This window comes from Microcaecilia unicolor, chromosome 3 (assembly GCF_901765095.1).
Source record: "Microcaecilia unicolor chromosome 3, aMicUni1.1, whole genome shotgun sequence".
NCBI lineage: Eukaryota > Metazoa > Chordata > Amphibia > Gymnophiona > Siphonopidae > Microcaecilia > Microcaecilia unicolor.
Genome location: NC_044033.1, coordinates 175,253,267 through 175,266,253, shown reverse-complemented (window position 1 = coordinate 175,266,253; position 12,987 = coordinate 175,253,267). Strand labels below are relative to the sequence as shown.

The 12,987-nt window shown below is 43.1% G+C and overlaps 1 protein-coding gene across 2 annotated transcripts in view; it reads left to right on the top strand.

Annotated features, from left to right (window-relative positions):
- The first annotated feature begins 765 nt into the window (after positions 1–765).
- The window catches only part of KIF5A (kinesin family member 5A), a 165,338-nt gene continuing 153,116 nt past the window's right edge, over positions 766–12,987 (top strand). For both annotated transcript variants that reach the window (XM_030195222.1, XM_030195221.1), the window contains exon 1: positions 766–894. In XM_030195222.1, the coding sequence (XP_030051082.1) occupies positions 766–894 (129 nt within the window). The remainder of the gene's footprint in view (positions 895–12,987) is intronic.

The window sequence follows — 12,987 nt, the reverse complement described above, 5'->3', positions numbered from 1 at the left end:
ACGGGCTTGATGGGCCTTCAGTCTGACCCAGTATGGCAATGCTTATGTTCTTATATTCTTATAACTCGGGCTGTCCAGTTACAGGATGCTGGACTCCATGGACTGTTCTGACATAGCAGATAGAGGAAGAAGGACCTAAGATTCCAATTAATACTTTCAGTCATCTCTGCTAGTTGAACAGAAACCTGAAATTGGTAAAAATGTACTTATTACAATACACACTTGTTTCAGATCCAATCTTCCATTCCACCTTAAGAGTTGACATCGGCACTACCTTAAGAGCGAAACGCTCCCCCTGCCGCTGGAGCCATAGCAGAAGGCTGCATCAGAGTAGGGAGCAACCTCAGTGCCACTGCATAGGAAGGGCTGAATTGTGATGGCGTTGCATTTGAAGCATTTTATCCTCTAAAAAAAAAAAATAGTAAAATCAGCCAGTGAAGAAACTGAAGAACGGCGTGCATTTTTGCACACAACAACTCTCTCCAAGGCTTTCCATCGTTTTTCTTAGTACACAGAAATCAGCAATAAGAGGTTTAGGCACACCCAAGGTGCATCTGCAAAGTGACCGATTTCTTCTATACCGCATCCTTGTCCTTCGCCTGATATCCTCCTTTGCCGTCTTGTCTCCAGCTGATTCTACTCCCTCCTCCACCTGCAGTTTCGGAGCCAAGGATTTGCAATCCGGAGCTGACGTTGTTGATCCGATCCTGCTGCAGTAGTTCTGCTGCCGCATCCCTGTGTCTCCCGCTTGCTGTGGTCCTCAGGATGGCCGAACCCGCCAACGAATGCAGCATCAAAGTGCTCTGCAGATTTCGCCCTTTAAACCAATCGGAGATCCTTCGAGGGGATAAATTTCTGCCCATTTTCCAAGGAGACGATTCAGTCATCATCGGGGTGAGTGATGTCGATTTATTCCAGGATCCCTGTAGACAGGCTTCGGGAACGGTCGGCTGATTTTCTGTTTAACCTCCGGGTTTGTTCAAAAATAACCTACAATTCTATATTAAAAACATAATAATAATAATGATTTGCTTTTATCTCTCTGTGTTTTTTAGGGTTGCTGTGCTTTTGGGGCATCTAGTTGTGACCCATTTTTCTACTTTAGTTTGTAGCAGATCATAGACAAAAGCCCTGAATGTCCAGTGTCAGACATCCCCCTCCGATTGTCCTTCCACATCCTCTGTGGCTAAGGTGATTTGGGTGTGGCAAGCAGGGCCGTGTATTTGGCTACTTGGATATGACTATAGTATGTATCATAAAAATACACCTGCCACTTATTGTAAAGCAGAAATAGGAATCGTAGTTGTTTCGTCTAAATTTGTTTCTTTTTCCATCAAAAGTTATATTTAGAAGAACTGAGTAGTTTTAGTGCTCTGGAGGCAGCCTCTCTCTCTCTTTCAGTTCATGAGTGATTTGTTTTTCTAAAAATTCAGCTATATTCAATATCCACAAACAATTGATGTACAATTGATGATCAATTGTTTGTGGATATTGAATATAGCTGAATTTTTATTTGATATTTTTTGTATATCCCTGTTTGCTCTTCATGGTGTTTTGATTTGTTTTTCTGCCACTTTGGTAGATTTGGTGCCAGTGTGGAATCATTTCTAACTGACCTTTTAAAGAGTGAAAGTTTAATAATAGGTATTTTCATCAATATTAAACGGTGTTTTCTGGTTCCCTTGACTGAGCCTGCTGGGTGACGTTACGTCGCCTTAATAAAGGTAACGTGTGTAAAGGGCCTTATTCGGGAGAGATTCTTTCCCTCATAGTTAGGCATATAAGTGCCAAAAGTGCTTTTTTGAATATAAGGGGCCTAAGGGCCAACCTTTCACATCCTCTTATACCCTAAATTCTATCGGTACCGTTTCATGCCTCAAACTATGTTTAATAGCATTTTGACCCTATAAAATAACCAAAATAATACTCTGAAATCTGCAACATTTTACATATTTAATCACGAATATGCATTAATTAGGTGGGGGGGGGGGGGATAAATATAATAGAACACAGACATATGAAAGAGGGCGGGGTTTGGAGAATCGGATGGCCAGTAATAAGCCCAATGATGTCACACTTTCCAGGGCAGAGCTTACTCTCTTTCTCGGATAAGGGGTGATTCATCTTTCACTTCACCTTATTTTTTTGGGGGGTGTACAGAAACAAGTGCATAGATTTCTTTATATGCATTACATAGATTTTTCCCTATCAACACTAATCAGTTTTAGCGCGTTGGCCTTAGCAAACTACCGGCAATCTTTAGTCATTGCATTTCTGTTTTTGATTGAATTGACAGAATCTATTTTCTGTGGGTGGGGTAGTATACTTTTGCCCATCTTGTGCTGATAAATCTTTATTAATTTATTTCATTATAGCTTCCAGTACTTGTTTCTACTTTTTACCTCATATCCTCTCACAAAAGCTGACAAGGTAATGGGCAGCTGCTTCCACTGCTGTTCTTCATTTTACCACTAGATGTCATCATATGAGGCGTACTTAGTTCAGTCCTCCCAGTGGGTGGGAACTTCACCTTAGCTGCCTTTGTCAGCCTAGTGAGGAGCTGGGAAGGAAACTCAGGTCTCCATCTTGTCAGCATTGAGTTTTAATATCCCCTTTTAAGCCTTATGAAATAGAAAGTAAGTTCTGTACTTAGATAAGCAAGTAGGAGCCACATTAGTGTAAGAAAAGCCCCCAGAAAATTGACTGATCACCTCTTCTAGACTCTCTGGTTTAGTTTTCTTAAGGCCCTAGAGTCCTCTCCTTGTGGAATTTGTGTTAAAGTTATATATTATTTCTCCAGGGGTGTGGTACTGTAATAGGTTTACAGACAAACATTACACTTTATTCTGGGCATGTAATACTCAAGGTGGAAACTGAGTATATTCTTTAATTACTGTCTGTACAGTGCCATAAATCTTGATTTAAACCCAATAGTGGGTGCAATAGAATTCAGGAGCGGCGAAAATTTGTACAAATGACTCCAGAGGTGATGCGGAAAATTATAGATTGGCTAGCCTGGTCTACGCTGGGCAAAGTGGTTGAAGCTGCTTTAATAAACAAAATTACTGGCCCTATAGATAGACACAGTACGGGGTGCAGCGGTTAAATAGGGAACAGTTGGTTAACCTTTCAAATAACGGAAAAATAAGAAGGTTCTCCATGAAATTAAATGACCAGCACGTTGAAAACAAATTGTAGAAAGTTGTTCATGCAGCATATAGTTAAGCTGGTGGATGTGGTCAAAAGAGGTTTGGACAAGTTCCTGGAGGAAAAGAAAATTAATAAACAATTGTTAAGTTTGGTCTGCTTGAGAAAGCCATTGTTCATTCCTGGAAAATAACAATGGGAAATCATGTGTATGAGGATCTGCTGGATACTTGTGACCTGGTCTGGCCACTGTCAGAGACAGGATGCTGGGCTTAATGGACCTTGTTCTGACTCAGCACAGCTTTTCTTATGTTCTTATGTGATATGAACAGCTCTGCTATAACCCTTGGAGCTTCGCTGAGACCTCCAGTTGATTTGTGCCCCATCTTCTCCCCATTGTATCATTCCATTGTTCTACGCCCCAAAGATGTTCTGACTTGACTCTGTCTCTCATAACTCTTCACAATGTAACCATAATTGTACTGTAACATATTGTATTTCCATCACTCACAATGTATTGTAAGCCACACTGAGCCCGCAAATAGGTGGGAAAATGTGGGATACGAATGCAATAAATAAATAAATAAATTTCACAGAGACCTCTTTTTAGGTCCTTACTGATTTGATCTAGAATTGTTATCTGGAGATGAAAGTCTCTGGAGCATGGTGATCATTCCTTTAAGCCATCCAGTCTTTGTTCTACACTATCTCTCAGTCCACCGCCCTGCATTGTTCCGTCGGCTGTCCATATGCATGTTTTAGCAAGGCTTTTCCCATTCGGTGCATATGGGGAAAAAACTTTGTAAAAAAAAATAGTTCCTATGACTCTCAGACAGATGTGGTTAGCTACATATTAAAAAGTCCCAAAAACTTTGTTTTCATTATAAAGGACGAAATAGAGAATGATAGAGATTATTTTGTCCAAAACTCTAAGCTAAGGGTTAACCTCATTCTTGAGATATACCCAGCCAGTCAGGTTTTCAGGATACCCACAATGAATATGCAGAAGATAGATCTATGTACAACAGAGGCAGCGCATTCAAAACTACTTTACATATATTAAGTGTGGATGTTATGAAAACCCAACTCCCTGGGTAGGTCTTGAGGACTTGGTTGAGAACCACAGCTCTAGACTGAGGCCATTATTTCTTCTGAAAATCATTCTTGCATCCCAGCAGTTCTGAATTATGAAGCTAATGTTGCAGTCTGTGTTGGATTTCATACACAGTTCTGAAGAAATATAGGAAACTGTGTCATCATGGTTGACTATTGCTTACTACAAAGCTGTAGTTCGGGGGATCTTAATCCAGTCCTCTGGACACACCAAGTCAATCTGGTTTGCAAGATATCCACAATGAATATGCAGGAGAGAAATTTGCATGCATTGCCTCCATTGTAAGCAAATCTATCTCATGCATATTCATCATGGGTATCCTGAAAATCTAACTAGTTGGGTATGTTGAGAACCCCTGCTATAGTTACTTTAGAAGGCAAGAATTAATTTTAAAGTTGGATAATGTAATCCTGTTTGCACCAATTTTGAAAATCTTTTTGTAAATTTTAGGTATTATAGAGGGGCATAATCGAACGGGGGCACCCATCTCTAAGGGTGGCCATCTCCGGGGACGGCCCTGGGGCGGAGCCAACCGTATTATCGAACAAGATGGGCGTCCATCTTTCATTTCGATAATATGGTCGGGGCCGGCCAAATCTCAACATTTAGGTCAACCTTAGAGATGGGTTTTTTTTGGGTGGGAGGGGGTTGGTGACCACTGGGGGTGTAAGGGGAGGTGATCCCCGATTCCCTCTGGTGGTCATCTGGTCAGTTCGGGCACCTTTTCAAGGCTTGGTAGTGAAAAAAAGGGACCAAGTAAAGTTGGCCAAATGCTAGTCAGGGCCGCCCTTCTTTTTTCCATTATCAGCCAAGGACGGCCATCTCTTAACCATGCCCCCGTCCCGCCTTTCGGTACACTGCCAACACACGCCCTTGAACTTTGGCCGTCCGTGCGACGGAAAGCAGTTGAGGCTGGCCAAAATCGGCTTTCAATTATGCCGATTTGGTCACCCTTAGGAGAAGGGTGCCTATCTCCCGATTTGTGTCGGAAGATGGGCGCCCTTCTCCTTTGAAAATAAGCTGGATAATCAAATGTAGACATGCATGAATAATACAGTTATTTCACATTTATTTCCAGTATTATTTACAGATGGTTCTAAGTCAGGGATAGGCAATGCTGGTCAGGTCAGGTTTTCAGGATCTCCACAATAAATATGCATGAGAGAGATTTGCATATCAAGGAGGCAATGCCTGCAAATCTCTCATGCATATTCACTGTGGAGATCCTGAAAACCTGACCTGCCTTGGGCTCTCGAGGACCAGAATTGTCTATTCTAGGTCATCAGTAGTAGCCTAAGTTACACATGGTTTCTAGTTGTCTAACATTATGGGATCACTGACTGCTATTACCCCTGCAGAGATGAAATGGTAGCACACTCTGTCATGAAATGATATAGTCTGTCTTATATATGCAATGCAGCAGAGAGTAGAATTTAATATTGTGCTCCTCTGTCATGAAATGATATAGGCTTTCTATTACATAAAATACCTGTAGACCGTAGAATTTAATATTGGTAGTTAGGAAAAAAATTGCCAACTCCAGGCTCCACTCATTCTGCCTCGCCTCACCTTATGCTTGGAACAACCTTCCTGAGCCCTTACGCCAAGCCCCCTCCCTGCCCGTCTTCAAGTCTTTGCTTAAAGCCCACCTCTTCAATGCTGCGTTCGGCACCTAACCCTTACCGTTCAGTGAATCCAGACTGCCCCAATTTGACTGCCCCTATCGGACCGACCGTTCACTTGTCTATTAGATTGTAAGCTCTTTGAGCAGGGACTGTCTCTCTTTGTTAAATTGTACAGCGCTGCGTAACCCTAGTAGTGCTCTAGAAATGTTAAGTAGTGTGTAGTGCAGGAAATCAGCTACAGCAGGTACTGCATCGCCTCCAGCAGCATCAATTGATTGGGAAGTCTTTGTCATCCCTTATCTATTTCTTATCCAAAGTTTGGTCTGAAGAATACTTTTTCTTTATGTGCTGCTTCTCTCTTTCCTCCACTCTACTTAAAAATGTACAAAGAAAAAAAAAGCACAAAAGACTGCAGAGTTGTAACACCCCGATACTCAAAAGTAAACATGGGCGCTAGAGGCCATTAGTAACATACTAGCGCTTGCATTTACTTGTGCAGAATGTTCAGAAGCCCAGAGCGCGGGAACAAACGAGCACACAGACGAACAATACAAGTAGTATGCTAAAGTAGTCAAGCTCATGCTAATGAGGTCATTTTGTATTCCTCCCCATAGAAAGCAGACGCCAATGTATGCTTCACATTTGGGTTTTACCAGACATATGCACACAGGAGCTGAGCTTACCACGGAACTCTTCTGTACATACGCCAAGCACAATCCTCCTGAGACAAAGCACAATCCTCCTGCCGAACTCTCTAATCCACAGCGTTAGGAGTGCTCCTATTTTGCAATCATTAGCATTGAGCATTAGGGCATTTTTCTTCTGCACTGTTCTGGCGGTATTTTTATGGCACTGTTTGGAACAGTGTCAGAGTTTTGAGCATTGAAGCCTAACTTGCTTATTTTCGAAGGAGAAGGGTGGCCATCTTCTGACACACATTGGAGATGGCTGGCCTTCTCCTAAGGCCGGCCAAATCGGTATAATCGAAAGACGATTTTGGCTGGCTTCAACTGCTTTCCGTCGCAGGGCCAGCCAAAGTTTAAGGGGGCGTGTCGGGAGCGTAGCGAAGGTACAAATGGGCGTGGTTAACACATGGGCGCCCTCGGCCGATAATGGAAAACAGAAGGGCGGCCCTGACGAGCATTTGGCCGACTTTACTTGGTCCATTTATTTTCAGGACCAAGCCTCAAAAAGGTGTCCGAACTGACCAGATGACCACCGGAGGGAATCGGGGATCACCTCCCCTTACTCCCCCAGTGGTCACCAACCCCCTCCCACCCAAAAACAAAATTTAAAAAACATTTTTTTGCCAGCCTCTATGCCAGCCTGAAATGTCATACCCAGCTCCACCACAGCACTATGCAGGTCCCTGGAGCAGTTTTTAGTGGGTACTGCAGTGCACTTCAGGCAGACGGACCCTGGCCCATTCCCCCCCCCCCACCTGTTACACTTGTGGCGGTAAGTGGGAGCCCTCCAAAACCCACCCGAAACCCACTGTATCCACATCTGGGTGCCCCCTGTTACCCTTTAAGGGCTATGGTAGTGGTGTACAGTTGTGGGGAGTGGGTTTTGGGGGGCTCAGCACCCAAGGTAAGGGAGCTATGCACCTGGGAACAATTTCTGAAGTCCACTGCAGTGCTCCCTAGGGTGCCCAGTTGGTGTCCTGGCATGTGAGGGGGACCAGTGCACTACAAATGCTGGCTCCTCCCACGACCAAATGGCTTGGATTTGGCCGGTTTTGAGATGGCCGGGCTTGGTTTCCATTATCGCTAAAAACCGAGGTCGGCCATCTCTAAGTCTGGCGATCTCAACATTTAGGTTGACTATCTCTAAGGTTGACCTAAATGTTGAGATTTGGGTGTCCCCGACCGTATTATGGAAACGAAAGATGGCTGCCATATTGTTCGATAATACGGTTGGCTCTGCCCCTTCCCGGTGCCGTCCCCGTAGATGGCCGCCCTTAGAGATGGGCGCCCCCGTTCTATTATGCCCCTCTAAGTTACCAAGCTCCAAGAGGAAGATTTTAGAACTGTTTTGCATTTCTAACAACCCTGTCCTAATTTCCTAACACATTAAGGGGTCCTTATTCCTATATTCCTGTGGGTATCTCTAGAGTTTAGCGCACGCTAAAAATGCTAGCACACCTTTGTAAAAGACCCCCTAAGAAACCTACAATAATCATTTCATGAAGTACAAATGCCAAACTGCTTTGTGATATAAGTTCAAAAGCAGAACTGCTAAAAAAAAAAAACTCCCTCCTGGAACTGGGGAACTTGACATCCTTGAAAAAAATGAACAGACATATGAAAAGAACTTACAAAGAAAAAGACAAAGAAGGTAGATTTTTGAGTCACTAAAGCACATATAAAACCATACACCAGGTACCCCAAGAATTGAAGAAGTATTGCCACCTGACCCAACTATAGAGGAATCCAGTCCTGGTTTTCCAAAATGCTCATTGCAGTGCATGCTGGGACTTGTACTTTTAGAACTAGGAAAAGGCCTACCAAGCAGCGTAATATGGATTTTAGAAAACCCAATGAAGGGGATTCTTGGGGGGGGGGGGGGGTTAAATGAAGCAACATAGGGAACCTTGATCTGCTGGAAAAATGGTAATGGCAATTGTACTTGTAATTGTTCACAGCTAACTTTGTGCTAGATTACATGTTGCATATGGTAAATGTTTCTCTGTTTCAAAATTGCCTTGAAAATCTTAATAAAAATTATAATACAAAAAAAGGTGATTGAGCATCACTCTGTCTATTCATTTTACATAGATGCATTTCAGTTACCCTTTCCATCTGCACAACACTGATATTACACAATGAGTTTTGCATTTTAGTAGACAATTTGGAACTATGTAAACAGCATGAGTAGTATTTCTCACTCTGGACCAACTGAAAGCCTTTACTGCTATGTATGTATTTATTAATTTTAAACTCATATTTATTAATCCAGTTGCAAACATACAAGGAACATAGTAATTGCAAAACAATTTTCAAATTAGAACTTCAAATAGATCTCCTCCCCCATGAATCTAATCCCCCACTACCCAACTCTTTCATTGCCCCTCCATTTTCTAAGCGTGGTATCATACAATAACAAATGTCACTGATTAAGTAGCCGGCTACGAGCAACTGGTGTGAGAGAGTTCCAAAATGGCTCCCAACAAAGTTGAAACTGGTGGCTGTGTGAATAACATAGAAGAAAACAAACATCTCTCCAGCACCGCCAGTTGTAACATAGATGAATGCCATTGGGCTCCGACTCCAGCCACTTTTGTAGTATACACTTCTTTGCTAACAGAATGGAGTATTTAATACATCACCCAAAACCCTTTGATGAAGGCTGCATGACACCAACAGTGTCAAACAACATATTCGCTGTCAGGCTCCACCTCTTCTGCCAAAGATGACCAACATGTAAACCAACAGAGTTCAAAAAATTCGATATTAGTGGGAATTCCAAAACATGTGACCCAAAGTGGCATTGTCTTCAGAACATGTCAAGCATAAATCATCAGCTCAAAGTTTAGCTAGAAATGCCCTGTGAGGAGAAACATACAATCTCAAAAGAAACTTTGATTGTAATTTCCATACATAGCATCCCATGTAACTGCTCCTTTATGAAGCATACATCTTTTAAATTGTTCTTTTGTCAGAGAAATCCCCAAATCAGCATTCAATTTACCCGCATACTGTGAATAGCACTAATAATTGAGCATCTAGCAAATAGTTTCCCATAGGAAATCCCTTCGTGCGCACCCCATTAACCAAAACCGCTGCCATCGGTGAGGTGTATAACAATTGTATAGCCTCATAAAACTATCCAAATATACCTACAAGTGAATATGGGAAAGTAATTCAAAGTTTATTGTCTCTTACCAAAAGCAGGATTAACACAAGATCATCACAGTGGATATCCCTGGCATTCATATCTCTTCTCAGAGGAGCAGCGCTCCATGACACGCAACCGGTGTGTCTCCTCTTCTCTCCTCTGTCCCCTTAATGCCCTAACTGTCAGCCTTTTTATACACTTATTCTATCATTGATTCTATTAACGTTTCATTCTCCCACCGGCAATCTTTGCTTATTATCTTTAGTATCTTCTAGATATCAACATCTTTGATAGCAATGATTTCACATGTTTCCAAATTTTCCCTTCAACCCCCCCTAGACGTTCTTATTTACTTTTGTCTGACCTACTGTTATCTGACTTTACCAAAACATCTTTGCTCACAACCTCTTGTTATTGTCTTGTTAGTGTCTGTCCACCTGTTATTTTGAGAACAGATTCCGCCTCTCTCTCTCAACTCTCAGTTGCTTAATTCAGCTGCAGTGACATTATCTGTGTCAGAGATGGACTTTGATTTTTAGAGGCCTAGTTCTCAGCTCTAAGCCTGCCTTGACCTGTATTTCACTGAAGGCAACTGATAGCATTTTTGTACATTACCACAGAACATCAAACATATAAAACCATCGAACTTGGTCAAGTGCTTTCTCAACATCTAAACCTACTAGCATACTTGGAACCCTCTCCAATCAAGCACTTGACAAGGCAAGCAAAACTTTCCGTACATTAGTTACTGAATAGCGCCTGGACACAAAGCCCACCTGATGATTTCCTACTAAACTGGGCAAAACTCCCAATAACCTAGTAGCCAGAATACAAGCCAGAATTTTTACGTTAACGTTCAACAGTGAGATGGGATGATAAGATTCACAGTGAATGCCCAACTTACCCAGCTTAGGGACTCATGAAATGAGGGCTTCATTAGCATAGAGTGGAAAATGACCATCATCTAAACATGCTGTATAATATGAATGTAATGGAGCTATAATCTGAGGGGCTAACAATTTTGAAAATTCTGTAGTAAATCTATCAGGGCCTGGTGCAGTATGATATTTTAATTTCTTAATACATAATTGTAATTCTTTAGCCTGCAAGGGAAGGAGAAGACTCTCCTGCTGCATCAGTGATAATCTTGGGAGACCTGAGTCCTCTAAATATTCCAATAACTGGGGGGGCCAGAGTGTTCTTCTGGAATAGCATAAAATGATTTCAGATAATGAAAGAATCTGGATACAATATCCTTATTATCAGTAAGAACTCTAACTGAAAGATCATACAATGATTGCAGAAGATGGACAAATTTGTCTATTGCTGCCATGCTATCCAAATAGGATGACACATGAATAAGCCAGTCGTTGAGATGGGGTGAACTCAGATTTTCTGGTGACAAAGGAAGGAAGCCACCACTACCATAAGCTTGGTAAACATTCTTGGAGCCATGGCGAGACCGAAGGGCAAAGCTCTGAACTGGAAGTGATGGCCAGGCATTTTAAAACGTAGAAACCTGTGATGCGGCAGCCATATGGGTATATGCAAGTACGCCTCCTTGAGATTGAGGATGGTGAGAAATTCTCCCACATGAACTGAAGCTATGACTGTTCGAAGTGCAAAAGTGGAACACTCAGAGGCAGCAGTTTAGACCTTTGAGATCTATGACCAGACAAAAGGTGGCTTCCTTCTTTGAGTCAATGAAGTAGACGGAGTATCTGCCTTGCTTCTGTTCAGCCTAGGGAACTGGAACAATTGCCTGGAGCACCAGCAAGGAATCTATAGTGGCCTGAACCTTGACTGCTTTGGTTTCCTTTTGACAAGAAGACTGCAAGAAGAGAATCCTCTGGTCTGATATGACCTTGGCCTACTTCTCCCAAAAATCCTGAAGTCGTCCTCCCATCGGAGAAAGAGAAACGTGGACAAGCCTCATATCATTGCAAAGTTCTGGAGGCATTGGGCACTCTAGGTGACAGAGGAGGACTTCTTGTCTGCATGAAAGGAAGACTGGTGCGCCTGAAAGTGGGACTTCTGACTATATTGCTGACAACCAGGCCAGTACTGTCTGCTGTCTCGAAATGGAGACTAAAAGTCCCTGAAGATGGATGACCATAGGCTTTTGGCTTATCGTCCAACAACTTTTGTGGCTTACCTTCCCCCAGTTCTTTTACTAAGTTACTGAGATCTTCCCCACATAGCCACTTGCCCCGAAATGGCAGTTTAACTAGATGTGACTTGACACTGCATCTGCTGCCCAATGCCGCAACCAGAGTTGCTGACGTGCTATGACAGCCAAAGACATACTGTGGATCATAACACATAACATGACATAAATAGCATTTGCCAGGTAGCACCCGTCTTGTTTTGCCGACTGCTGATGCCATTTCAGACATGCTCTTGCCACAAACAAGTTGCACACTCACTTGAAGGCCCAAAGAGGCTGTCACGTCTGTGGCCGTGACCCCTCTCAGACTCACCTTATTTCCGGCGGTCAGCTTCTGTGCTGGCTCCTGTCTGTTCTTCCTGAGTTAGTTCTGTCTCTGTCTCTGTGTGCTGGCTGCATTGGATTGTCTATGTGCTGTTTCCCGTTCCAGACTTCAGCGCAGTCCAGTCCGGATCTTCCGGCCTGCCAGACTTGCTTGTCTTGTTTGAGCCTTCTCAGCACCCGTAGTTGCCGGGTGATTGCTGCAGCTGAATCTCAGCTGCCGCTGGGCTTATTAGCCATTTGGAAACTCTCTGCTTTGCCTTTGCATCGCCTAAGGCCCTGGTTTGTTGGTGCTTGCTGCACTTCTGCCTAGTCCAGTTATAGTCTGTAATTCTTGCCTGATTCTAGTTTAGTCTTAGTGTAGCTTTGTGTTCTGTATTACTTGTTACTGTATTGCTTGTTTTCCAGTCTTGTTTCTTGTTTGTATGTCTTTGGCTAGTTCTTGGTTGTCGTGTTTCTTGTTCAGTGGCTGTCTTGCAGCTTTCAGTTTTGTCTCTTGTCCACCAGTGTTTGTTCCCTGTTTCAGTGGCTGCTTGCAGCTTTCAGTTCTGTCCCTTGTCTGTCTGAGAGTCCTAGTCTAGTATTCTGCCTAAGCCTCCCTGTGTGCTCTAGTCCTTGTGTGTATCCTGCTGGTAGCCAGTTCCTGCCCTGTCCGGTAAGCCCTGCCGGCCACCTGCACTCAGGGGCTCAACTCCTGAGGAACGGTGGTCAAGTGCAGGTGAAGTCTAGCTGGCCCTGTCTGAGTTCTGCCTTATCCCTGAGTAGGGTGGTTTTGC